This window comes from Vulpes vulpes, chromosome 2 (genome assembly GCF_048418805.1).
Source record: "Vulpes vulpes isolate BD-2025 chromosome 2, VulVul3, whole genome shotgun sequence".
NCBI classification, from domain to species: domain Eukaryota; kingdom Metazoa; phylum Chordata; class Mammalia; order Carnivora; family Canidae; genus Vulpes; species Vulpes vulpes.
The window spans coordinates 53992709-54020218 of NC_132781.1; the positions used below are offsets into that span (position 1 = coordinate 53992709).

The window sequence follows — 27510 nt, forward strand, 5'->3', positions numbered from 1 at the left end:
AGATCTTAGGGCACAGACTGTTGGCATTTTTTGTTGAAGAGCCGATGGATCTTTTGGGAAGTTCTTGTAAGTAATAAAACCATTTGCCCGGGAGCCTCCCAGAAAAGTACAGGGATTCTTCATTTCATTGCGCTTTGCTTTATTGCACTCTGCAGATACTGTGGGTTTGGAGTTGGTTTGGTTTTGTTTCTTTCTTTTTTCTTTTCTTTTTTTTTGGTTTTGTTTCTTTCTTCTTTTTTTTAAGAAATTGAAGGTTTGTGGCAGCCCTATGTTGAGCAAGCCTGTCAGCCCCACTTTTCCAATAGCATTTGCTCACTTTGTGTCTCTGCTGCATTTTGGTAATCCTTACAATATTTCAAAACTTTTTATTATTATTATATTTGTTATGGTGATCCGCGCTCAGTGATGATGACTCAGTGGAAGCTGGCATGATGGTTAGCATTATATAGAAATAAAGCAGTTTTAAATTAGGGTATGTGCCCTATTTTCTTTCTTTTTTTTTTTTTTTAAAGATTTTATTTATTTATTCATGAGAGACAGAGAGAGAGAGTCAGAGACACAGACAGAGGGAGAAGCAGGCTCCATGCAGGGATCTCGATGCAGGACTTGATCCCAGGACTCCAGGATCACACCCCGGGCTAAGGCAGGCACCAAACCGCTGAGCCACCCAGGCGTCCCTATGCCCTATTTTCTAGATGTACTGCTCTCACACACTTACCAGATTATAGTGCAGTAGTAAACATAACTTTTACACGTGCTGGGAAACCAAAAAAATTCATTTGAGCTGTTTTATTGTAATACTCCCTTTATCACCATGGTTGAGAATGGAACCTGCAACATCTCCAAGGGATGGCTGCCCAGAGATGCTACAGAACAAAGGAGAATGGTGTGCTAGTTTCTCATAGCGACTGTAAAAAATTACCACACATGTCATGGCTTTAAACAACAGTATTTTACAGTTCTGGAGACCAGCAGTCCCAAACCAATTTTAGTGAGCTAAACATCAAGGTATCCCAAGGCTGATTCCTTCTGGAAGCTTTCAGGGGAAATTTGTTTCCTGGTTTTTTCCAGTTTCTAGAGGTCGCCTGCATCCTTTGGGTCATGGCCTGCCCCCTTTATCTTCGAAGTTAGCAGTATGGCATTCTTCTCTCCGCTCTGACCTCAGTTTCTGTCTTTTCATCTGTTCTCTCGACTCCTCTCTCTCTCTCTCTCTCAGAGGACTCTTGTGATTTTTTATTTTATTTTATTTATTTATGAGAGAGAGAGAAGTAGAGACACAGACAGAGGGAGAAGCAGGCTCTATGCAGGGAGGCTGACGTGGGACTTGATCCCCGGACTCCAGTCATGACCTGGACTGAAGTCGGCTCTAAACTGCTGAGCCATCTGGGCTGCCCAGGACTCTTGTGATTGAATTGAATTCACCCACATCTCGAGATCCTAACATAATCCCATCTGCAAAGTCCCTCTTGTCATGTATGGGAACATAATCACAGATTCCAGGGACTGGAGAGTAGACATCTTTGGGGTGCCATTAGGTAACGCACTACAAAAAGGCAAAGTCACATCAAGGTATCTATGGCTGTGGTTCAAATGTGCAGGCTGAGAGTGGGGACAGATGGCTCAGTTCTCATGCCCACCACCTGCCCTGACCCTCTGGGAAGCACACACAGATCAGCAACAACTGCCACCTGGGGAGCTCCTGCCAGATGTCCAGCTTTGTCACACCCCCAGAAGGCAGGCACTGCTATACACCCCCATTTTACAGATGAGGAAACAGAAAATCTTTAAGATTTGGCCCCCCCAGAGGGTAGTCTGGGGGCGGAGCCTGGATCGGGGCCACCTCAGCCCTCTGCTTCTCCCAGCATCTGCGGACAGAAGCTGCCTCTGCCTTGAGAGTGGGCGGGGGCTGAGTGCAGACAAGCCTCCTCCTGGTTCTCCCCGCCTCCTCCACCTCCCCACCTCCTGGAGACTGAGCCACACGCCTGCTGCTCCGCCGTCTTTCCCAGAGCTCCCGCCTGCGCATCAACATGCCTCCCCCTGTCCTGGCGCTGGTGAGTGGCCAGGCGCTCCCAGCCTTCCTGCTCTGCAGCACACTGCTGGTCATCAAGATGTACGTGGTGGCTGTCATCACCGGCCAAGTGAGGCTTCGGAAGAAGGTATGCCGGCCCCGGAGTCCCGAGCCCCACCTCCCCACGTGGAGGCTCTCTGGCTGCCCTGCTGGGAAGGTGTGGAGATGGGGAGCTTGGCCACCTTGTGTTCAGGGCCAGGGTGTGAGGGTCGGGGGGGACCCAGGTGCCTCTTCCAGTCCTGTGAGATGGCCGGGCCCACACCTTCTTGTCCTCTGTTTCAAGGAGCATTTACTCACTGCTGTGCCACCAGGTAAGTACTGGCACAGTGAGTGCTGCTGTGCCTCAAAGAGAAGCAGGTCCCTGAGTGTGGAGTGAGACAGGACGAAGCCCCCATCCAACCTGGAAGCTTCTCAGCACAGGAGATCTGATATTTGGTTATTTGGGTGGAGTGGGAACTAATGACACAGGAGCTGAGAAACCTTTCTTTAAAAGTGGAAATTCCCAACTCAGTGGCAAGGCTGCGTATAAAGCCACCGCAGCCTCAAGAGGCCGGGTCTCGCCAGGCTCCGTTGGAATTTTTTTCTTTTTAAAAAGATTTTATCTATTTATTTGAGAGAGAGAGAGAGAGAGCACGAGCCGAGGGAGGGGCAGAGGGAGAAGCAGACTCCCTGCTGAGCAGGGAGCCAGCCCAGGATCCTAGGATCATGACCTGAGCCAAGTCAGATGGTTACCCCTCAACTGACTGATCCACTCAGGCACCCTCCACTGGAATTTTCAAGGAGGAATTTCTCCCACTAATCCAAATCCCAGAGCCAAAACAATAAAGAGGTTGAGATTTGAGCCGGGGTGAGCCGGTGGGCGGGACGACCCATTCAGAACAACTCGGCTCGCATTGGACAGCCCGAGCCCAAGAAGTTTCAGGCCAAGCTGGCCAGCAGTCCCATTATTCAATAGGGGAATCGTTTCCAGAAGCTGTGCCCCTTTGTCCAGTTCAAAAGCAAAGCAAGGCTAGCTAGCTCTGGGGGGTGGACACCAGGGAGCCGGGATCTTACTGGGAAGTCAGACTCAGCCCATGGCACAGGTGCAGGCAGGGTTCAAGGCAGAGCAGCTCCCTGGGGGAAATTATGCCCAGAGGCAGAGGCACAGGCACAAGGATGGCCTCTGCCCTCCCCCTGCCTTGATCCATCCTGGGTGTGGGATACAGGCACCCACCAGGCACCCAGCAGGGACAGCTGCATTCACCCACTGAGTCCTTCCTTGGAGCTGAGCGTTTAATCCACACCCTGATTCTGGGGGAGGTGGGGGGAAATTATTTCACCTTGTTTTCAGGTGAGGACCCTGGGCTGAGAGGAGACTCTACCTTGGAGGCCACAGAGCAGAGGTTGAAGTAGGGGTGGGGGGCAGTGTCTGGCTCCACAAACTTGGGAGCATAGAGTTCTCAGCACAAGCTGCAGGGGCCAAGAGCTTCCTTTTTATTGTGAATTCAGGGATTGTAAGGGACGACTTGAGACTGCCTTTCCCCAGTGTCGTGGGGAGGAGCAGAGAGAAACCTTCCCAGCCCCTAGGCTGTCCCCTGAGGCTCCTTACTATCTGAGAACTTCCCTCCTGTTTCTGCCAAGGAGTCACCCTGCAGGGAGATGATGGATGTGGGCCTCTGGCTCCTCCGCCCACCAGCTTTGGACCGAGGGCAAGTCCGGGAGCTCAGTTTCCTCATCTGGAAACAGGGTAGTCATGGTAGAGCCAGAAGTCAGCACCTGGCACACAACAAATGCTCCACCAAAGTTCTCATGACTTATTAACAACTGGAATTCAGGGACACCCGGGTGGCTCAGTGGTTGAGCATCTGCCTTCAGCTCAGGTCGTGATCCGGGAGTCCCGGGATCCAGTCCCGCGTCCAGTTCCTTGCCTGGAGCCTGCTTCTCCCTCTGCCTGTCTCTGCCTCTCTCTGTGTGTCTCTCATGAATAAATAAATAAAATCTTAAGACAACAACAACAACAGAAACTGGAATTCAGTTGAAGGCAGCAGCCACAGCTCACTCAGGGGGGTACACTGAGGCCAGCCACCCTCTCTACACCCCTGGCCCAGTTAGAGGGAGCTCTCCAGCTTCTGACACCAGGGGCTTGGATTCCAGTCCTGCCTTTAGGAGTGAGCAACCCCAGAACGCTGAACTTCAAAAGCAGGTCCCCACTAAACGCTAGGATCCTTGGAAGGAAACCATGGCTGGATGGAGCCATCCAAATTGGCGAGTCCCTGACCAAAAGGCCAGTGGAGAGGACTTCTGGGTGTGGGGGTTCGGATCCTGGCCATGACAGGCCTCAGGCATGGGCCCTTTCAACTCTGGGGTGGGGCAGAGGCAGCCCCACCGGGTGGGACAGATCAGCGCCTTGGGGCCAGAGGTCACCAGGGCTCCAGAGTCCGAGGCAGCAGGATTTGCCCTGTTGGATGGGTGCTTGAGAAAGCCTGCTGCTGGGGTGGCTGTGGAGTTGGGGGGCTGGCCTGCCAGAGGCACGTGGGTGCGGGGTGTGGGCCTCCGACGACTGAAGTTTCACCTTAAGTCGCTGCTGCCCACAGACCATTCATGGAACCCCTGCCTAGTGCAAAGGCCTCTCCAGTTCTCTCCTTTACTCTTCACGTAGGAAATGACCTCCATTGAATCCAGAGTTCACAGATGAGGGAGCTGAAGCTCAGGCGGTTGAGCACCTGATTCTTGATTTTTGGCTCAGGTCATGACCTCAGGGTCGTGAGATGGAGCCCCATGTTGGGCTCTGTGCTCACGGGGGAGTCTGCTTGGGATCCTCTCCCTCTCCCCCGCCCCATCTCTCCTCCCATCTCTTTCCCCCCTCACCCTACCCCCCCAGCCCCCACGCATACACACATATATGGACTCTCTCTCTCTCTCAAATGAATGAATCTTTAAAACAAATGTGCAGCTAGTCAGTAAAGAACTGGGGTTCCCTGCCCTTGACTATCAAACACTCTCATTGCTGTTACTTCAAAGTCCACATTTTTAAGAGTGCCTCCAGGACCCCAGCAACTTCATCTTGGGCCTTGCTCTCTATGCTCCAGCCACACTGGTTTTCTGTCCTTCACACATGTCTATCTTCTGACCCTAGGGCCTTTGTATGTGCTATTCTGTATATCTTCAATGCTATTTCTCCAACCCTGCCTTCATCTGATTAATGTTGGATCCTTCAAAGCTTGGCCACAGAAGTCTTCTCTGACCCCCAGATGTGGTCAGGTCTCCTGTGAACATCCTCAAGGCCAAGCTTGTCTTCTCTCTTTGTTTTTTTTGTTTTGTTTTGTTTTGTTTTTTTTGTTTTTTTTTAATAAGAGTCAAGGTTTTCTTTTTCTTTCTTTTTTTTTTTTTAAGGTCTTCTCTTTTTGAACACTCACCACCTGGTCTTCCCTGGTTCATAGGCAATTTCCCAATACATGGAGGCCTCCAGTGTTCATAGGCAATTTCCCAAGAGCAGGGGCAGGAGGGCCTTTGCTTTAGTCTGTTCTGGCTGCTATAACAGCAGACCATGGATGGCGGGGTCTTACAAACAGATTTATTTCTCATGGTCCCAGAGTCTGGGAAGTCTGAGTCCAAGGTCCCAGCAGATTTGGAGTCTGGTTGAGGGCTGAGGGCTCCCTTCGGGGTTCACAGGATGGCCATCTTCTCACTGTGTCCTCCAGTGGCAGAGGGGCAAGGGAGCTTTCGGGGCGGGGGGGTGTCTCTTAATGGGCACTGAACCCATCTGCGAGGGCTCTACCCCCAAGGCCCAATCACCCCACCTCCTTGGAGTTTACCTTTCCACATATGAATTTGCGGAGCATATGCATTCAGTCCATAGTAGCCTCGTTCATGACAAGTGCCAGCACCTGGAGCTCAAACAGTAATTCTTGGCTGATACGTTCCAGGCTTTTGCCAACCCTGAGGACGCCCTGAGACATGGAGGCCTCCAGTATTGCCGGAGTGACCAGGATGTGGATCGCTGCCTCAGGCAAGTACTGATGGGGCTCCATCTGGCCTGTTCTGGGACATGGGGCTAGGGACACCCAGAGGACCCAGGTCTTCTGCCTTCCTGAGCCCCTCAGACAGTGCAGATTTACTCATGGATTTAATAACTAATTAATTGTGGAAAAGTAATACATGCTCATGACTCAGGACCCCAGAGTTGGAGAAGGATGCTCAGTGAGAACTCAGTCCCCACCTCCCCTCTGACCTCCAGGCCCCACCCAGCTCTACCCTCTGGGGGCAAACACAGGGCGTCTCTGCATCTTCTCAGGGACTCATTCTGCTTCCTTTTTACCCCCAAAGGGTAACCTTCACCCACTGGTCCATTCACAGGGGGTGTTCCCCATCAGCTCACAGCAGAGTCTCACCTACTGGGTCAGCGCTGTCAGACTTAGGCCATTACCCTGCCGAAGGGATGGTTCTTAGCTGTCTGGCCTGTTCCCCTCCAATGGGCATTAAGGCTGTTCTCAGGCTTTCTCTGCGGTGAAAGTCGATTTGTGCACCATTCAGCAATATTTCTTCCCGCTTAAATGCATCCTGCGGTTTTGTTCACACGTACACACTAAGGCAGTGCGAGGGCTTATGAGGCACTGTTCATAACAGAGAAAGTGTTTGGCAGTTTGCTGCAGTTCATACCAGTGGGCTAGAGAGTGAGGAGGCAGCGTTTCCAGGGGAGAGGGACCAGCATCGGAGTTGGGGGGAGAAGTGGGAGGCTGGGAGGCTGCCCAGGAGGGAGGCAGGAGGCGAACAGTCCCATAATTCTCAGTGTATTCCCATGCATCACAGGCAGATGGGTGGGACGCTGTGCTATGAATAATAGAGATTCTTTTATTGAAAGAGAGTGGGGTGTGTTTTTTTTTTCTTTGCGTTTTCTTGGCCATTGAAAATAATATACATACCTGTGGTTCTTAAACATTACAGAAATGTGTAAAGTAAATGTGGGAAGTAAAATTCTTTGCTGTTCCACCCTTTTTCTTTCTTTTTTTTTTTTTTTAAGATTTTATTTATTTGAGAGAGACAGAGCACGAGCACAGCCAGGGGCAGGGGGAGAGGCAGACCCTGTGCTTAGAAGGGAGCCTGATGCGGGGCTTGATCTCAGAACCCTGGAATCATGATCTGAGTTGAAGGCAGACACTAAACTAACTGAGCCATCCAGGCGCCTCGTGTTCCATCCTTTCTAATAAAACTCCAGTGTGTAGTTCTTCATAAGAGGTTCATCATCCATCCATCCATTCGTCCATCCAACGTGCAATGAGCACTTAATGCAAGGCACTGTGCTAAGCGCTGGTTGTACATTAGTGACCAAAGCCTTACCCCTACATGAAGCCATACTGGTGACCCTTATCTCACCCTCGCCCTGGTTGGCTTGACTCTCCTGGGCAGTGGAGAAAGGCGTGAGTTGAGGCAGCAGGCTGCCTACTGTGGGGTACACCCAGCTTCTCCCAGGGTTCGCAGATTCTGTGCAGCAAGCTTACTTGTGGCACAGAGCGGTTACAGGAACTTACAGGACCTTTAGTTTCTTTTTAGTGGCTGTAACCAACAGACCCACATGGTGCCCAGATGTTTCCACCCACCCAATGCAATTTTTCCTTCTGATCCAAATGACCCACTCTCCATAGGAGTGATGCTCAAATGGCTGGAATTTCAATTCAGCACTTTTCGAGCACCTCTTATCAAATAACATTTTATATCCTTTTGGCAAGTGTCTATTGGTGGGGGGAACCTGCTGCACAGGTATTTATTGGGGACTCATCAGCCCATCAGCCCAGACCTGGAGGTTCCTGGTCCCCTGGCACTCCTCCTCCTTCCCCTCCTCCTGACTTCACATAACATCATGGCACCTCAAAGGTGCAGAGCTCAGAACATCACACATCCCATCATCCACTGCCAGAGAAGCTGAAACCTGAGGAGGACGTGCCCTAGAAGCAAGCTGGTTAAATATTAGCCCAGAGTGTGTGTTGCAGTCCATTCTCCTTCTGCACAGACAGGAAAGCCCTTAGGCCTTGGTCCTTGGAGGATAAATTTGCCTTGCAGATTAGCAACACCACTGGAGCAGAAACTCTGGGAGAAGTCAGAACCAGGTTTCAAGGGAAACGATGAAACCCAGCATCTTCCATGATCGCTCTCTGAGTTCCCTGGTGACACGTATTCAGGCCAAATCCTGAGCCTAAGTGTATGAAAGTGCAGTGAGGAAGTACCTGAGTGGCCCCAAAGAAGGAAGACACACACCTGACTCACACTTTGCAAAGTTTCCACCTAAATTTGGAGCGTGCAGCCTTAATCCTTAATCCGACTGAACCAGTTTGTCAGGAGATTGGTTCCTAAACCACAACCCTAGAAGGCCCCTAGACATCACCCATCCAGCAGGTTCATTTTGTGGATGGTGACCTGAGGCCCAGGATCAGACTGCAGGCTCCTGCCAGGCCTTCCTTTCTCTTGCTCCCTAAGGGACTTTCATTCACCTGGCCAAGGCGCCCCGGGGGCGGGGGGAGGCCGGCAAGGGTGGAATGAGCCTTAACAGTCACGTCCAGGACAAGGCTGGCAAGGGCAACAAGGGGGATGAGGAGGATGAGGATGGCAAGTTAATCAGGCACACAGCCCCCTGGGGGCAGCAATGTTCCTAGCACTTCATAGACATGTCCCCAGGAGGGGCTGGCCTAGGCCGTCTGACCCCTTGGCTCTGCAGGAATGAGACTTTAGGGACACGTGGGTGGCTCAGAGGTTTAGCGTCTGCCTTTGGCCCAGGGCGTGATCCTGGAGTCCCTGGATCAAGTCCCACATCAGGCTCCTGCATGGAGCCTGCTTCTCCCTCTGCCTGTGTCTCTGCCTCTCTCTCTGTGTGTCTCTCATGGATGGATGGAAAAAATCTTAAAAAAAATAAAATAAAAAGGAATGAGACTGTACTCTACTTGTTACCTGCCTTTGAGATTGAGCAACCGTGAGGCCTGCATTTAACCGCATGGCTGTGTGGGCGGCAGGGGGACCCAGGGAAGAGGACAGACCGCAGTGGCCCCTGCCAGCTGCCTGGGGGTACCCGCAGGTCTCCCTCTCTCCGCCCGTCACCTGCACCCCTGCAGCGGGTGTGTTGCAACATCTGGAGAGGGGGAGAGGCGGCCTGGTGCTGCGGGAGGCCCAGCAAGTCCAGTCTAGCAGGGACTGGCTTTGGGTGACTTTTACGTTAAAAAGTGGTTATTATTGGAATGACACGTTTTGCTGAGGCGTCTCTCCTGTACGTGACTCCCTCCATGTCTGCCAGTGTATATCCAGGCCCCCAGGGAAGGGAAGTATTTTCTTGCCTCACTTTTGGTTTCCCCACAGCTCCCTGCCCTTGGCACCACTTGTGGCTTCGTGGGGGCCTCCGTCTGTGGTTGGAGACCTACCCGAGGGAGGAGGGACGTGTGTGCCAGCCTGGGACACTGAGAGTCAGAGCCTCAGGGCTTTCTCAGCCCCATGGCCACCTCTCCTCCCTCACTGGTGACCCTTGCGCCCTTGGGTCCCCGGAGCTAGGAGGTAGGCTCAGCACCACTGCTTGGTTTTCTGCGAGAGGGGTGGGGGGGTGGGCGGGGGATATTCATTTCCTGGCCTCTCTGTTCTGCCCCGAAGAGTGGGGATGCCCCTCACCTGCCATGAACCTGGCTCATCTTACCCTCCTCTCCACCCTGCTCCCCCTCATCTGCTCTTTGTGGAGTTTGGGCCATGTTTCTCTCTCTCTCTCTCTCTCTCTTTTAGATTTTATTTATTTATTCAAGAGACACAGGCAGAGGGAGAAGCAGGCTCCATGCAGGGAGCCCGATGTGGCACTTGATCCCGGGACCCTGGGATCATGCCCTGAGCTGAAGGCACACACTCAACCGCTGAGCCATCCAGGGGTCCTTGGCCCATGACTCTCTTAACAGCGTTCTAAAAACTGACTCACTGTCTTAGAATAGGTTTTCCAAAAGTGTCTCTCTAATAGTGTATTGGGGTATGCCGGGATACAAAGCCCCATTTCCTTCAGGAAGAGCCATTTTAGGGGAGCTCCTGCTGTCCCCTCCCCCAGTCAGACCACACAAGTAAGGTAAAGGACTTGCTTGCCCAGGGAGCTGGGGTGGCCCCCGGCCTAGCCTCCCCATCTAGTTCTTCCCTGTGGCCAGGGCAGGGAGGGGCAAGGAGCAGCCTTCCCCACCGAGCTGGGCGAGATGTGCCCTGCTGCAGACTTGCTCTCCCCGGGGCCGGCTCCCACAGTGGAGACTCAGGAGAAACTAGGGCTCCTGTAGGCTCCAAGACAGGACAGACGCCAACTACTATGCCCTGAGTCTGACCTGAGGAAGATCCAGACCCCCTGGGATTATGGAAGCTTCTATACAGTACCCAGGCTCCAGTACCCCACCTCACAAGACCTCTCTCCTGCCCTCATCCTGCTTTGCTCCCTCTCGTTCCACCACTCTCCAGACGCTTGGGTCACTGTGTGCCCTGAACACCTGAACATTCCCACCTCGAGGCCTTTGTGCTTGCCAGTCTCATTCCCTGGAAGTTCTTCCCTCGTAGGGGCAACCTGTGGATGACTCCTTATCATCCAGGCTTTAAGGCAAATGTCTTGTCTGGACCACACCTACCGCAGTCTTGGGGCTGAGACCCCAGCAGCATTGGGCTGCCTCTGAGGAATGCCTCCTCCCTGCCCTGCCCTGCCCTGCCCGGCCCAGGTCAGCCCTTGCCTCAGGCTCTCCTTGCAAGTGGGAGGGAAGGACTCTGCAGCAGGCCCAACATCTGGGAGCTGTGGGGCTGGGCCTGGCCTGCTGGCACCTTATTGGTGAAATGCCTTCCAGCTGGAAGGACCTGGAGAAAGTGCTCTGGTTCCAGCAGAGTCCCCAGGCCTCAGTACACATGGCCTGTCCTTGGGGGAGGTCACAGCCCTGGAGCCCACTTCTTGTTTATCCTCCAATGAACCATCTATGGCCTCAATCGCTGGCTCAGCCTCTAATTTATGGGACTTGACCTTCCCCACCTCTTCCCAAGGAAGCTGCCTATTAGCAGGAGTCATGGAAAATGTGAACCAAACTCTTTGCAGAAGTGGATGAGTTTTCTTTCTTGGTCATTTATTTATGGCGGGGTTATGCACAGCCCTCCCACTCCGCCCCCCACGCTGCACCCCCCACCACCACACATACTCACACGCTTGATCATTTTAAACAAAATTAAAAAACAACAACAACAACAACAGGGATAGCATGATGAAAGGAAGAGCTTCACCAACGACCAGCGGTGGGTCAGCTCCAGCGAGTGGAAGTAGCTCTGTTATGGTCCCTGAAAGGGGAAGGAGGGTTTGCTGGTATTCAGGGGCAAAATAGAACAATCAGGCAAGTGTTTCAGATGCATGCTCTTAGGCTCTAGCCCATGCCACTCAGGAGTGCCCAGGCACCTGCATTCAGGAGGGTGGCCTCAGAGAAGCCCTGCCTGGCGGTAAAGGGCACAGGCTCGAGTCGGACTCCACCCAGCTCTCAAACCCTCAGAGCCCCACTTTTCCCACCTGGTGTCCAAGGCCAGAGGGGAAGACGGTGGGGAGTGTGGCGGGGGCCAAGTCCTGGAGAGCTTGCTAAGGAAATAAGGAAACCCCAGCCTGCTGCCTGTCCTGGCTCCTAGCCTATAAGCAGGGCTTCATCCTTCAGCTGTGGCAGGTGCCAGCTTGGAGCTGCTGTCCCTCCTGCCTCCGTGGTATCTCTTTGTCCTGGCTGTGAAAGGACTTGGCATGCTGAGATGATCCCCGGTGGTGCGGGGCCTCTCAGGGCAGGAGGCTGCAGCCCCCATGATGTTACCAATGCCGACACCTGACTGACCACGCGCTCTTGCCTTCCCAGAGCCCACCGGAATGACATGGAGACCATCTACCCCTTCCTGTTCCTGGGCTTCGTTTACTCCTTCCTGGGGCCTGACCCTTTCATCGCCCAGATGCACTTCCTCGTCTTCTTCCTGGGCCGCATGGTGCACACCGTGGCCTACCTGGGGAAGCTGCGGGCACCCACCCGCTCCCTGGCCTACACCGTGGCCCAGCTCCCCTGTGCCTCCATGGCCCTGCAGATCGTCTGGGAAGCAGCCTGCCACCTGTGACCTGCAGCTGACACCGCCTCGGCCACCAGACCACTGGCCACGAGCCGCTGTGACTGTACCTGGGGGACTGGGCATCCTTTCGAGATTGTAATAGGCTCCCAGGACCTGGCTTCTTGGCAACGTGCTGAACACAGGATCCCGGGCACCGCAGGCCTGCGTGTGTTGGCATGAACGTGTGCACATGTATGTGTGCGTGCTCCTTGGATTTCCGGGTGAAGTGGCTGATTGGACCACGTAGAGATGTCAGGATTGCTAGAAAATCCTTCTACTCAAATACCAGAGCATTAAAAACCACATTCTTTGTTGCTAAGAATCGGAGGAGACTCAGTCCAGGTTCCTAAACCAGACGACCATCCAGATCCAGGGCTATGATAAATGCAAATGTCTGAGAGCCACCCAGAGGTTCCAGTTCAGCTAGTTCAGAGCAGGCCCTGGGCATCCACATTTTTACAAAAGCTCCCCCCGGGTCCCATTGATGGCCAGGCCTGGGAGCCACTGCCAGGTCCCTCTAGAAGCAGGGCCCAGGATAGGGTGGTGGGAGTTTATCAAGGTGAAGGTAGGGTTATTTTCCTCCGTGTCTGGTTGACCCCCCTTTGGCTCAGTCCTCATCCTTCCCGGGATCATCTTCTAGGTGCAAATGTCCATAGGAGGGGCCTCCAGTACAGTTGGCTTCTCTTTCCGAGGAGTCAGTCTCCCCTAAAGGCTTGTCAAGCTAGGACATTGGGCCTTGAAACACTAACAACTTAAAGGAAATTTCCAGTTCCTTTAGTAACTGCAAGGTTTGAAAACCCACAAATGAGCACCCCCGTGGGGAGTCTGTGAGTGTGTCTCCCATACTCTTGTTCTGAGATATATGTGGCTTTCATCATTAAATGGAGTCTGTCCAGCTCGGCCCACCACCGTAGGACATCCCGGCTGCCTGTTCCTGGGGTCCACCCCCCAAGTTGGTAATTTTCGCTGGATAGTTTTGTTGGTATGTATGTGGGGGCCAAACTGACAGGACACCGTCTCTGGCAAACACACAAACACACCCTGACTGGGTGTGTTGAGCTGTGCAGCAATAAGCTGCTCTGACACCTGACCCCTCTTGCCTCCTGTGAGTAAAATGGTCTATCAACTCAGTTTTCACAGATGAGGACACTGAGGGGCGGACCTGAAGCACAGGGCCAGCCGTGGATCCAGCCTGTTGGGTTCCCACGTCCTGCTGTAGCTGCTGTCCCCCGTGGCCTCCGTCCCCCTACCTTCCTCCCCAGGGCTGCCCCCTTTCCCCATGATCTGGGAAGCCCCCGGGCATGTCTCCCCACAGGCTGCAGCCCCTGGACTGCCCTGGTGGGTTGGTGGACCTGCTGGGTGGGGGCCTCATAGGGGCTCAGGGGACCCTGAGCCACTAGCCCCACGCTCCAAGCTCCGTGCTCCGAGCTAGGAATGGATAACACTCCCCCCTGGTGGCGAGACGAGCCTCTAGTCTCCACTGTGGCTGCGGAGCCTGCTGTTTGCTAAGCCCTGGCTCACTTGATCCTTAAACTCAGCCCTGGAGAGGGGCATCTCCGTTTTGCTGAGGGAAGGAGGGCTCAAGGGGCGGAGAGCAGTCACGCCCAAGCCCAAGGTCCCTGAGCTGGGATATGGTTTAGGCCAGAGGAGCAGACCTAGGATGTATTTTTATGTTGTAATATTTTCTCTCCTGGGGAAAGGGGCTGAGGGGGTGCAGCGCCTAACTCAGAGCCACCCGGCACCACAGAAACCTTGTGAACATGGGACCTGTGTGAAGGGGTTGGCCCGTGGAGCCCCTGTGCAACACCATTCATCTCTGGAATCCCCTTAGATGTTGGGGGAGGCAGCTGCAATGTGTGTGGGGGCAGCAAGACAACGGACAGTGACAATCCCAAGTGCCAGCACCCTAATGGGGGGAGATGGAGCAGTGGGAGCACCAGGGAAGTGGACAAGAGGTGGAGGGTGGAGGGGTGTGGGGATGGAGGGAAGGTGGGAGGATGAAGGGGAAATGGGAGGTGGGGGCATAGGAGGGAGGTGGAGGGGAGGAAGAGTCCAGGGAGGTGGGGGTGGAAGGGAAAAGAGGAGGTGAGAATGAGGGAAGGTGAGGGGTGGAGGGGAGATGAAGGGGATGGGGACATGCAGGGAATGGGGCTGAAGGGGTCGGCAGCAGTGGGGCTCCCCTGAGGCTTTGGGGCCATGTTGGGGACATTGGAGGGGGGATCAGCGTAGCTAGGTTTGTGTCCTAAGAGCATCTCTGAGAAAGCTGGCAAAGTGGGGTTGAGAACCAGGCAGGGGCCCTTGATCCCTGGGTGCCGTGGACAGTACCCTGCTCACCCAGGAGAGGCAGGTGTGAGCAGAGAGCAGGGAGGGGCCAGCCCCGAGCGCTGTCAGGGGGCAGAGGGCAGGAGCTGCAGGGTTTTTCAGGGAAACATGCCCAGGGGCCTGATCTGCTCCTACCCCCCAGGGGGACATAGTCCGGGATGGGGGAAGGCTGGGAGAGGTCCCCTGGCAGCAGCTGCCCCCTCCCCCGGGGCTGCACACCCAGGCCCAGGGAAGCCAGCACCTGTTTCTAGCAGGTGACACAAGCCGGGCAAGGTCCCCAAGACCAGTCCACATCTGCTGACCTGGCCAGAGGCAGCGCACTCTGCCATCCCCGAGGCCACCTCGGGTACGGCACAGAGTGCGAGTTGTCCAGCCCTCGTCTCTGCAGTGCACATGCCCACCACCATCCGCCCGGATTTAGCCCCACTCGTTGGGGGTGGTGTGATGTGTGAGTGGTGAGCAAGGACTTTGGGCCCCAGCCCGGGGCCTGGAAAGCTGAGCTGCCCCTGGCTGGGATACAGGGCCTGGGGGCATCTTCTTGTGTTCCCCAAGTAAGCTGAAAAGGCCAGAGCCAGGCTGGGGTGTCACACACACCCCAGGGTCAGGGTGTTGGGCTGCAAGTTGGGACCTTCCCCTCAAAACAAAATGTTGCCTATTTTGTCTGATGCTATAGAACCTTTAGCTCCCACCACTTCTCTCCAGTACACACACCCTCCATGGAGGAAGCCTGGGACAGGTGATGGCTGGTGGTCTCTGTCCCATGATGGGCCCTGCCAGGAGCTCCTGGGGCTCCCTCCTCCAATGGATTTCTTGGCTCAAGGCTTCCAAGAGCTTCCCTGGTGTGAGAGGGACTTAGAGGGATAGGCAAGTGTTGAAAGAGCAAAGAATCCTGATTTCACAGAAAGACTGACTTCTGCTCCTGAGCGGGCTGGGCCTCGGGCAGTCGCGGAACAGGGCGTGTCTGCCTGGCAGGTGGAATCCAGCCAGGCTTCCCAGGACAGCTGTCCTTTGAACTGGAACCCGAAAAAGAGGTGGGTTGTTTTTGTTTTTTAAACTGTACGAGTAAGGGTCAACGTCGAAGGTTTAGAAACTACAGAAAAGCTCAGAGAAGAAAATAAACACCTTCCATACTCTCAGCACACAGAGGCCATCCTGGGTCACCTTCCAGGTTTGTGCCCCTTGCCATGAGGGCCTGGGTCATTGTAACGGCTCCCCATCGGGATTCCCAGCCTGTCAGCATCCCCTCGGCCCCACCGCACGTGCACTCTCCACGTTGAGCCAGACGCTTCGCCTGCGTGCTGAGCCTTGGTGGCTTCCAGCAGCCTCCTCCCAGGGAGGCTGGCATCTTCTTCATCTTCTCCATTGTTGGTCTCTCCCTCTAGAGTGTGTGCCTCTGGGAGTCAGGGGTTTGGGTCCTACGGTACCCGTAGGATCCCCAGGTCTTGGAAGAGCACCTGGCTCCTAGGATGTCTCTCAAAGTGAACGAGTGGTGTGCAAAATGTGTGTGAGTGTGTGTGTTGTGTGTGCCTATGCGCTTGTGTAGGTATAATATGGAGATACGGATTTAGGGGCGCTTTTACCCCAGCGTGTGATTCCACGACAAAAAGTGTTTGTCATAGGTTTCTCAGCGCTGGGGAGACGGTGTGTCACAGATGTGGGTGGCATCTGTGGCTCACAAGCTTGCAGCTATAGGTCAGATTGGCTCTTCTGTCATCGCTTGAGATCCTCCCTGGGCTTTTGATGGTCGGTAACATGAATTTTAACAGCTCCCTGATATTCCAATACCCTGGGTAACCTCATCTTTTCTTTAATTTCCCTTATTGTTGGAGAAATTAAGGGTGGCTCAGTGGTTAAGCATCTGCCTTTGGCTCAGGGCATGATCCTGGAGTCCCAGGATTGAGTCCCACATCGGGTTCCCTATAGGGAACCCTATAGGGTTCCTCCCCTATAGGGAGCCTGTTTCTCCCTCTGCCTATGTCTCTGTGTCTTTCATGAATAAATAAATAAAAATTTTTAAAAAGAGAAATTAATTTTCCCTATAGGGAACCCTATAGGGTTCCTCCCCTATAGGGAGCCTGTTTCTCCCTCTGCCTATGTCTCTCTGTCTCTCATGAATAAATAAATAAAAATTTTTAAAAAGAGAAATTAATTTTCCAGGATGTGTCAGCATTAGCAATGCTTTCACGAGCATCTTTGCACAGAGATTTCTGTGCAGGTCCGTTTCTTGAAGGTACGTTTCTAGAAGTAGAATTACTGAGAGTTACTTAGTAAAATTCTAGAAGTGGAATTACTGAGCACATTTTTAGTGTTTGTGGTATATGTTGTCCTCCAAAAAGATGGTTCCAATTTGGATGGGATTTTTAAAAGAGTTTTGTCAAATTTTAGTACCCAAGTAGGGAAATTTACAAGTGTATATATAAAGAATGGAGACCACCCACAATCCCATGTCCCCAAGAAAATCATTGTTCATATTATGGCTTATTACTTTCCAGATTTTTTTACTATGCATATTGTATATATGCATATTGTATGTAATAGGCATGGTATGTATTATATATCTGTGCATATTAAATACATATAATATACCTATAATAGTTATATGTATTTAATATGCATATATTTATATACACTCTATGTTAGTGTGTGTGTACATATATATGTCTCCAAAGAGATTGTGAGGTATGCCATGGTTCTTTACCTCTGCTCCTTGGAGGCCTGCCAAGTGCCACCCCCGGGACAAGGCTTGCTCCTCTCAGCACCTGTGCCAGCCAAGAAAACTTTGAATAGCTTCACTTCTTAAAGTGTGAATTATGAAAATAATAGGGTTTTTCTTCCCGTTTCCAAATACAAAATTATAACACTGAACTATTCTTTTTTCAAACTACACAGAACTCCCCAGACACGCAGAGGTATCTGCTGACTGTCTAGAATTTGACTTTGTTTTTTAAAAAAGTCGACACTCTTTTGTAACCCCTGTTGGAAGGCATACTCACGGCCATAGGGAAATGGCCTGAGGAAGGAGCATGGCAGGGAAGAGTGACTGTCTGGAGAGTCTGGGGTGGGGGACAAGGTGAGGGCTAAGGCTGGACAGGGAGAGCAGAACCAGACGGTGGAGCCTCAAACACCTGACCTGGGTGATGGAACATTGCTGAGAGAAGCCTAGGGAGGCACAGGAGGCTTTGGACAGCAGAGGCACATGATCAAAGCCGGGTTTTAGGGTAAGAAATCTGTCAGCTTGTGCTGAATGGCCTGAAAGGAGATAAGACAGGAGGCTCTCCCTGTGTCTTGGCAGATAGTTTGAGCACAGGCTTCGTGTCTCCCCTGTAGTGGGTCTGGGGTTGTTGGGTGTGCCACGGGCAGAGGAAGGAAGGCCAAGCGCAGGTGGACATCCAAGCTCCATCTCCACCTGAATTCATTTTCTATGCTGCTTAACAAGCTGCCATAGTCATAGCAGCTTAAAACAACACCCACTCATGATCTTACAATTTCTACAGGTGAGGAGTTGGGGCGCAGCCTGACTGGTTCCTCTGGTCAGGGCCTCACCAGGCTGCAGTCAACAAGGACTCTGGGCTGAGGCCTCATCTGGAGCTCAGTATCCTCTTCAAACTCATTCAGATTATAGGGAGGACTGAGTTGGGTGCGGTGGTTGTCAGCCTGAGGCCCTCTGCTGCTGGGGGCCGCCCCTCCACAGGCAGCTCGCCACAGGGCTGTTGGGTCATAAGGCCGGCGGGCAGAAGAGCATCTCTCTGCTCTGGATTCCTTCTTTCAGGGAACACCTGACTCTCCTTTAAAGGGCTCACCTGCTCAGGTCAGGCCCACCCAGAAGCATCAATCTCCCTTTTGATCACGTCACGTCAACTGATGAGGGAACTTAGCTAAACCTGCTAACTTCATTTTTGGTTAGAAGCAAGTCAGAGTTTCCACCCACACTCACACAGGACAGGGGTTACACCACACTGCAGCTCCCCGGGTGAGAACCCAGGGCCGTTCAGAATGATGCCTACCACCCCACCTCTCCTCTGAGTGCTCCTTCTGATCTCAAGGTGCCCGTGCCTGACCCCTCGCATCTCAAGCTCAGTCCTTCCACGGTGTGGCCTGAGGGTTAAGAAGCCCCCAAACACACTCTCTGCAATGCAGAAAAGAGGTACTGACGACCACACAGCTTTGAGACTTGCAGGAGTGAGGGCAGAGTAACAAGCTGCGGAGTGCCCAGCTCTGGAGGGGGCCGCTCCTTACGGGGGCCACAGCACGAAGCAAGCACATCTTCCATCTTTATTTTTTCTTTTTTCCCATCTTTATTTTTTCTAAAGATTTTATTTCTTTATCCATGAAAGACACACAGAGAGAGGCAGAGACACAGGCAGAAGGAGAGGCACACTCCCCACAGGAAGCCAATGTGGGCATTTTCTATCTTTAAAGAGCTCTCGGGACGCCTGGGTGGCTCAGCGGTTGAGCCTCTTCCTTCGGCTCAGGGCGTGATGCTGGAGACCGGGGATCGAGTCCCACATCGGGCTCCTTGCGTAGAGCCTGCTTCTCCCTCTGTCTCTGTCTCTGTGTCTTTCATGGATAAAGAAATAAATAAAATCTTTTTTTTTTTTAAGAAGAGCTCTTTATGAGGGGCGTCTGGGTGGCTTAGTGGGTCCTGGGATCGAGCCCCACGTAGGGTACAGGGAGTCCGCTTCTCCCTCTCCCTCTGCCCCTTCCCCCTGCTTGTGTGTGTGTGCTCTCTCTCTCTTTCTCAAATAAGTAAACAAAATCTTAAAAAAAAAAAAAAAGCTCTTTATGCAGTTGAGACTACTACACTGGCCTGCTCGTTCTGTTTCTCTATGAGGATATTAGCCACATCACAGAAAATACACAGACAAGTGGATTGCAAGCCAGTATAAAATTTTAAACTATAATATTTATATTTGTGTTTGTGTCTTCCCAGAGTTTTTACATCGCGTGGATGAGATGTGTGCTTAACAGGTCAGCACATACTGGCTTTTTACCCCCAATTTTGGATTCTTTCTCCAAGTGGGGCTTAGAGATGGAATTCCTGGTGGCGGCATGTGAACATTTTCACGACTGTCGGGACATTTTCTGGAAGGCTGGTGCCGAGTTTTATGCTGTGACCCCTGCTGGTGATTTGGGATTTGCTTGTTTCTCTGAAAAGAAGGCTGGGTGGAGGGCCTGCGGCCAGCCTGGATCATCACCCAACTCTGCGCCCAGTTGCGACCTCACAGCGCCCTCCAGAGGCAGATGACAGGGGTACAAGGGCAGGGAATGCCATTTTGCTCTGGTCCTCAAGGGCGCTCCTGGAGTGTGGGCATGGAAGGGACAGGACAGAGCCGCTGAAGCGCGTGTGCTGAGTTCTGGGGTCAGGAGAAGTGGTATTGCACCCCAGGACGTGGAGTGTTCTGACTCCCTCAAATTCTACTCTGTGCCCTTGATCATAAACACCCAAGTGTCCATTTATAGAAAGTAACTGTGCGACAATCCCATGAGGTGTCTTGGGTGCTTACTACCTGTTGCCAGGCCCATTTCACAGAAGACGCTTGCAGAAGTGCTGTGCCCAAGATAAAACTGGTCTCTATTTCTCAGGTTTGGGGTTTTGCAAGAGCCAGACTGCCTTTTCTCTTTCTTTCAATCAAGTTCTTTTATTTCAAACAAAAAACTAGCAGCAAATGCACACAATGTCCTCTCCCAAGCCTGCTTGGCCAAATGGGCAGAAGGAGTGGGACAGAGGAAGATTCCAAGTTCTCCCAGCCTGGGCCAAGGCCTTGGGTACCTTATCCTCATGGAAAATTCTATCCTGGGACGGGTGCCCAGGAGGCTGCCCACACAGCCCTGCAATTAGGGCGACAATAGCGACAGCCTGTTGCAGGGAGGGCTGCTGTGTCCCCTCCCTCACTCCCAGGAGGAGCATGTGTAAACGATTAAGCCGGTTTGTTTTCTCCAGCATGCTTGGGAGGAAGTGACATTGACGTCCTTGTGGCCCAATGGCAGGGCCAGTGCCTCCGTGGGAAACAGGCCCCCAGCTTTTTCCGAAGCTGGTGTTCTTGGGACCTACCTTCTAGGCCCCAACCAGAGCCTTCTTCCCAGGGTGATCCCATCCCTGCTGCCGGCAGCCCCAGCCTGGTGATGCTCCGTGGCACCCTCCCTTTGGATTAGAAATAGAAAGACCGCTGTGCCCCCGTCTGAGCTCTGGAGCACTGGCCAGTGCCTGGGCTGGCCTGTCACTTACTATTGGCTGAGTGCTTCTGGGGAGGAAAGAGGCCTGCTTGTCTGCCCTGCCGGGAGGGCACTGCTCTGGCCTGGTGGGCCGGCCCTTGGCTGGTGCAGATTCCTGGGGTAGGGGGAATGGTGAGCTGCTCACGAGGGAGGCCCCAGCTCCTGTCTGGGTGGAAGGGCAGGCCAGCATCTTCCCGACACCTCTGCCCGGCAGGTCCTGCTTCCAGGGTCTTCTTCCTCCCCGGCACTTCTGTGTGCCTTAAGCCCAATCCTGGCGCCCCTAGCCTCCCTCGGCTCCCTCAGCTCATTATCCGATCATTAACCTGTGCCCCTGGTGTGTTTGGGACACCTCCCACATCTGCGCTCTCTGTCCCCATCTGGTCCAGGCCGCTGCCGCCCCTCCTTGGACATCTGCCCTGGCCTCTGCAGGAGTCTCTCTGCCTCTGCTCCTAGCCCTATGGCCACTCCTCCACACAGAACCTGGGGCGGGGGTGTCCCTCCACCCAGCCAATCCCCTCCACGGCTCCCCACTGGCAAGATGACATCCAACTTCTAGATCTGGCCACGCAGGCCCCACAGGAGCCAGCCTCTGCTTCTCTCCACCTTCATCCTGCATCAAGAGATCCAGCCCTGCAATTATCCCACTGGCCCAGAGAAACAGCTTTTGGCTTGCTTCCCCAGGGCCTTCACACACACTGTGCCCTTAGCCAGAAACAATGTTCTCCCCCACTCTCTTTGTGCGGCAAACTCTTCACCCTTCCAGGACTCCTCTTCCAGGAAGACTGCCCAGATGTCTTAGACTAGCTTTGGGGCTTCCCGTGTTTGGCATGGCCTCTGCAGCAAGGGACCCCAGGTCAGTTCTCTGCTCTCTCCTCTAGGCCCAGGGCAGAGCCCTGGCACACAGCAAGCATATCATATTTGTTCACAAATATGTTCACAAATATGTCACAAATTTGTTCACAAATTTGGCACACACATGTCATATTTGTTCAGTGAATGAAGGGTAAGCGGAGGCCCAGAAATCACTTAGCCAAGGCAGAGGCCAAACCAAGCCAGACAATACAGCTCTGGCTACGTCCAAACCACTCACCACCCTCTGCCCCCCACCCCAGTCCAGGGCACAGGTGTCTCCCCCTCTCTGGCTCTCATAGTCAGGCGAGCCTGAGCCCCCTTCAGACAGCAGAATACCTTCTCCCCACACCTTCACCCTCATCGGTGCCCCATACTCTGCTGCTGACAGAGTCCCAACTGTCCGACCGCAAGGAAGTCACGTGGTGAGTGTCCTGGGCTTGTTTGCACATCTGGAAAGGGCAAAGCTCAGCTCACAGGAACCCAGTATTCAGGGTGAAATCACAGACAAAGTGTGGAGAAGAAGATATCCGGGGGATGGGATGGATGGGGGATGGGGAGGGGTCCTCACTTCACTCATAGTTAGAATTACCATACCTCCTAAAAGAAAAAAACAGGGACTGTCCCTCACACAAGGACCATGATAAGGTTTTGAGGTGTTTGAGGTCATCTAGGAGATGTGGCCCACAGTGGGGAGGGCTGACACCTTGGGGCACTTTGCTGCAGCATGGGCAAGGCAGACCTTGGGAAAAGAGGTCCAGCTGATTGACTCCATCGGGTGTGATTGCTGTGTCAGTACAGGGCCCTCACCGGGAAGGGCTGGTCATCTGTGCTCTCTGGGGATCAGGGAGTGCTGTCCTACTTCTTAGGGGCCGGTTGAGGTCACTATCCAGACAGAGATGACTCTGAACTTCCCCCAGAGGGTGTGGTATGGGGGCAGGGGGAAAAGGCTGGCTTCAGACCACTCCCTTCACCCCAGCTTCCTGCAAACTCCCTGTAAGTGATGTCATTAGCTGGTGGCGTATGTGTCCTCTGTCACCCCCAGTTATCATCTACCAAAAGGCGGGGGGGTACTTGGACAACGTCTTCTGGTGTCCTTGGCTGTTAGGAGCACTCCTCTGTCCTGGGAGGCCACCTGGGACCCCCACTCTGCACACCCACTTCCTAGACCATCTGCCTAGGGCCCCCTACAGTCAAGTGCCCCGGAAGGTCCCACACCCTCTGCATGCCCGGAGATAAGAGATTTAATTGCAGCATCTGCACCCTCCTCCCACAGTCTGGCCAGCCCAGAAATCCATGGTCACCCGCCCTGCCTCCCACCATAGGGCAGAGGGGACACCCCCTGTCCAGACAGGGAAGGGATCCTGTCGGTTTCTCCCAAACACCTAGGTGTGGGTCTCTTGTTCTGCTAGCCGACTTCCCATCTGTGGGGCTCTGCAGGGCGACCGAGGGCTTCGTTCACAAGAAGGCTCAGACGTGAGGGCACCTGGCCCTGCCACAGCTGTGGGTCCGAGCCGGGCCCAGAGCAGTTCCTGTGACTGCTGCAGGCTAGGGCAGGGCCCCAGAAGGCCATCCCTCACTCAATTGCTCTGCTGCCCTCACCCGCCCTCCCTCAAATTTTGGGGGGCTTAAAATTTTTTTTTTTTATTTCTTAAAGACAAAAGCTTTTCGGTTTTAATACACAAAATCGATGCAGTCCTTGGTGGGCTCCTGTTCCGCCTCTGGCCAACTCCTCCAAAGGTCAGGGGCCAAAGTCTCCCACGGCTGCAGACCAGGGGCTGATCCAGGCTCCTGGCATCCCAGCAGCCTCTCGAGCCCAGGAGTCTGGATTGGAGAGAGGGGGCAAGAGAGCCCAAGCAGCCTGTCCCAGAGATGGAGGACAGGAGAAGGTCGCCTCCCCGCATGTCCGCCCTCTTGGCCATGGTTAGGCCAGGAGGCAGCTGGTTCCTAGGGGCCTGGCCATCAGTTCACCGTGGGCACCTGGCTGTGGTGCAGGCTGAACTCTTTGGCCTTGAGACGGAGGCTGGCAATGCTGTTGGCCATGTTGACTCCCGGGGTCGCAGGGCCCGAGCCTCCAGGGCTGTATGGTGGCACCGTGCTGGGGGTGACAGAGGTAAAAGGACATGCAGCTGCAGCTGGCATGCTGCCCAAAGCTGACTACTTCTGGCTGCCAGCCCCGACCCTGGCCTCTGGTCCTCCTGCCTTCCCACCTCAGTTTACTTTCCTGGGAAGCCCTCCCCCCAGGGGCAGGACATAACTTGGGGGCTGTAGGATTTGAGTAGGAGTCAGAAACACCCACAGATGGCACTGGGTCACAGGACAGCCCCTGCGGGTTTGTAAGTCTCCCTCCCTGGATCAGGAGCCTCCTGAGGGCAGAGCCTGGGTCGTGTTCACCCCCAGTCTTGCAACGGGCCCTACGCACAGCGGGGTGGAGATGGTGTGAACATGTACTTGTACAGAGGATGCTTCTCAGTGGTGCTCTTGCTCCAGGTAAGGATGGGGCAGGAGAGCTGGCCACCACGGGCAGTATGAAGACTCTGACCCCACAGGCCCACCTGCTGGATCTTGCCTCCCACAGGACCAGGGTTCCAGCAGAGTGCCTCACACAGATAAGGGACTAGTGGTGCCCCCTGGAGTTGTGGGTACAGAAACAGAACCCCTAGCACCTCTTCCCTCTTCTGCCCTGCCACCTTTATCCAGCTTTGACTGTGGCAAAACTGCCCCAGACCTTGGCTCTGGACCCCAGCCATGCCCTCTGAAATGGGGAGGCCATTCCCTCAGCCCTCCTGGCTGGGGAGGCCTGCACAGGGTGCTGGGGCTCTGTGCCAGCCCAGAAATCTTCCTCCTGGTTTCCAGTGTCCTCAGGGTGACATGAGTTCTTTGCTTCCCCTCCAGACAGGCTTTATCTTCTTGCCCCTACACATTCACATGCACATGCACAATCATGCACATGCATATTCATGCACACATAAGCACGTGCATGCACACTCACAATCACATGCATATATTGCTATGAGAACACACTTGTGTGCACATGCTCATGCTCCTCCAATACACACACACGTATATACTCATGAGCACACACACACCAGCTACACACTGCTCGGTAGGTCCTGGCTTCAGGGGTGCCTGGGCACCACTCACAGCTCCCTCCAGAGCCTCCAAGAAGTCTGGACCCTGAGTGGCCCCAGGCCTCCCTGCTGGGAGGGGCTCTGCTCTCACCTGTAGGGGGACGAGGTGGTCCAGGACAGGTAATCTGGACTCAGGGCTGTGGGCCGGGGAGCCACAGGCTGTTCGATGGCGGCCTCCTGGCTGTAGGACTTGAGCAGCGTGGCGGAGCGGTTGGCCAGCATGGCCCTCTCGTTTCGGCGGAACTTGGCCCTGCGGTTCTGAAACCAGACCTGGGGGCGGGGGAGGCGTGTTGGACGGGGTGCAGCAGGCTGCAGAGGGGACCCACACCCTGGTGGATGTGGGATGTGCCCCCTGTGCCACCAGCTCTGGACTGCCAGCTTCACCTGGGGGGGGGGTTCCTTATCTGTAAAAGGGGGATGATCCTGCTGCGGGGTGAGCATGCCTCAGAGACGGGGGAGGAAGGAATGAGAAGGCAGGCGAGCACTTCACCTACAAAGCACTGGCTCAGGGCCGGGGCAGAGCAGCATTTAACACTTTAATGTGACTCTGATTTATCAAAACCCTTCGCCAGGCACTGTGCTAAGCACTTGACAAATATGTTAACTCCTCTCATTCTCAGGACTCTATAAAATAGGCCCACGTGGGATCCCTGGGTGGCGCAGCGGTTTGGCGCCTGCCTTTGGCCCAGGGCGCGATCCTGGAGACCCAGGATGGAATCCCACGTCGGGCTCCTGGTGCATGGAGCCTGCTTCTCTCTCTGCCTCTCTCTCTCTCTCTCTCTCTCTCTCTCTCTCTCTCTGTGTGTGTGTGACTATCATAAAAAAATAAAATAAAAAAATAAAAATAAAATAGGCCCACGTGATCCCCACTTGACAGGGAGGATACTTTCACCACAGAGAGGTTGAGGGACCTGCTCAAGGCACACAGCTGGTGAGGGGCCGGCCTTGGATTTGAACCTCAGTCCTATGGGGCTCAGATACTCCTGCTCTTAAATGCCTCCCCCCACCCCCAGCAGCTCCTTTGCCCCAAGTGATAGGTGGCGGTGTGCTCCCACGGGGTGGGGTGGGAGTGGAGTGGGGTGGGTGAGGGTGGGATAGGATGGGGGTTTGATGGGGTGGGATGGGGTGGGGTGGGTGGGGGTGGGATGCCCCCAGTGCGCAGCGCTCACCTGCACGCGCGCCTCGCTGAGGTTGACACGCCGGGCCAGCTCCTCGCGCACGAAGGCGTCGGGGTAGTGCGTGCGCTCGAACACGCGCTCCAGCGCCTGCAGCTGGCTGCTGTTGAACGTGGTGCGGTTCCGCCGCTGCTTCTTCTTCCGCTTGGCGGCGCCGCCGCGCCCTGGGCTGGGGCACTCACCTGCGAGGCGGATTGGGGGGGGACGTGAGGGTCAGCAGGTTGGTTGGCCGCAGGCGAGGCCCCTGCCCTGAGCCCCAGGGTGCGGAGGTGCCAGCGCCCACAGGCACTAGCCGGGCAGTTTGCCCTGAGCGCTGTGTCTCCCCCTCTGCAGATGGATGGTGCGGCTCCCAGAGCAGGAGCAGATCCCTGGAATCCACTCCTTTCATCCCTTCATTCATCCCTTCCTGCCCTCCTTCAACACTTATTTTTTTTAAAGATTTTATTTATTTATTTATTTATTTATTTATTTATTTATTTATTTATTCAAGAGAGACACAGAGAGAGGCAGAGACACAGGCAGAGGGAGAAGCAGGCCCTATGCAGGGAGCCCGATGCGGGACTCGATCCTAGGACCCCAGGATCATGCTCTGAGCCCAAGGCAGGCACTCAACCACTGAGCCACCCAGGCGTCCCAAAGATTTTATTTATTTATTCATGAGAGACACTGAGAGAGAGGCAGAGACACAGGCAGAGGGAGAGCAGGCTCCCCATGAGGAACCCCATGCGAGACTAGATCCCATAACTGGGGATTGGCCTGAGCCGAAGGCAGATGCTTAACCACTGAGCCACCCAGGTGTCCCCCTTCAATACCTATTAACTGAGCAGTTACTATGTGGCAGGCACAGTGCCCACAAGGAATGTAATAATGAACAAAAACCGTCGGACCTCTAACCTGAAGCCAGGGCATAAGTTCCCCCCTGCCAGGAGGGACAACTGACCAGGTCAGGGAGGCCCAGGAGGCACCTGAGGGTCCTCAGCACCTGGCCTGGGCTCTGGGCATGGTAAGCCCTCTGTGGGTATTTGTTGTGCAACTAACATAACACATCACAAAGAGCAGTAGGAATCAGTTGCACCGAGCCATGGCTCACAGGCTCCTTAGCACCTGTGATCACTGCTCACGGCAATCCTATATAGACAGGGGGTGCCATGCTCATCACCCCCAACTTACAGAGGGACAAGGGAGAGGGATTCAGGGAGGCCAAGAGCTCTGGCAAAAGTTCAAGCACCCAGTGGTAGAGAAGGGATTTGAACCATCAGCTTGGCACCAGAATCCTGGTCCTGTTCACCAAACTTGCCAGCTGCTGAGAGCACAAGGCAGAAAGACATGTTAGAGCCCCTGAGCACCCAGTATGGGCCAGGGGCTGTGCTGGGTACTGGAGAGAGATGGAGCAGATTGAGGGAGGCTGGCCCCAGGATAAGACACTCGGTGGCTTGCGGCAAAGGTCACACCAGGGTGGCCAGGGTGCGGGAGGATACTCGGCTCTGGTGAGCGAGGGGGAAATGATCGGGGGAGGCTCCTCAGACAGGTGGTGCTTTGAACTGGATCTTGAAGGAGGTACTTTCCAATCAGATCAGAGAGGGAGGGAGGAGGGCACTTGAGGCAAGGCACAAGAGGTGGAAATGACCAGGGGGTGAGTCCCAGCGGAGAAGCTGACCACGGGTCCGTGCTGGCC

The 27510-nt window shown here is 54.2% G+C and overlaps 2 protein-coding genes across 3 annotated transcripts in view; one reads left to right on the forward strand and one right to left on the reverse strand.

The window, feature by feature from the left end:
• Positions 1 to 1880: 1880 nt before the first annotated feature.
• On the forward strand, positions 1881 to 12467 carry PTGES (prostaglandin E synthase). Of its 2 annotated transcripts, none has more exons than XM_026009498.2 (3): positions 1881 to 2156; positions 5974 to 6056; positions 11905 to 12467. In XM_026009498.2, the coding sequence occupies exons 1-3, from the start codon at positions 2028 to 2030 to the stop codon at positions 12152 to 12154; spliced, it is 462 nt and encodes a 153-aa protein (XP_025865283.1). In that variant the 5' UTR covers positions 1881 to 2027; the 3' UTR covers positions 12155 to 12467. The 2 variants fall into 2 exon arrangements, with proteins under 2 accessions (XP_025865283.1, XP_072604491.1); XM_072748390.1 differs by lacking the exon at positions 11905 to 12467 and adding an exon at positions 9389 to 9574.
• Positions 12468 to 23159: 10692 nt separating this feature from the next.
• The window catches only part of PRRX2 (paired related homeobox 2), a 47613-nt gene continuing 43262 nt past the window's right edge, over positions 23160 to 27510 (reverse strand). The window contains exons 2-4 of the mRNA XM_072748391.1: positions 25830 to 26017; positions 24752 to 24930; positions 23160 to 23627 (exon numbers count right to left, since the gene is read on the reverse strand). Of these exons, the coding sequence (XP_072604492.1) occupies positions 23492 to 23627; positions 24752 to 24930; positions 25830 to 26017 (503 nt within the window). The 3' untranslated portion in view covers positions 23160 to 23491. The remainder of the gene's footprint in view (positions 23628 to 24751; positions 24931 to 25829; positions 26018 to 27510) is intronic.

Excerpts from the sequence above, each read along its gene's own strand:
- PTGES (XM_026009498.2), top strand. The coding sequence starts at position 2,028 with ATGCCTCCCCCTGTCCTGGCGCTGGTGAGTGGCCAGGCGCTCCCAGCC. Across the intron at positions 2,157-5,973 it reads AAGTGAGGCTTCGGAAGAAG|GCTTTTGCCAACCCTGAGGA; the intron begins GTATGCCGGCCC and ends GATACGTTCCAG. Across the intron at positions 6,057-11,904 it reads GATGTGGATCGCTGCCTCAG|AGCCCACCGGAATGACATGG; the intron begins GCAAGTACTGAT and ends TTGCCTTCCCAG.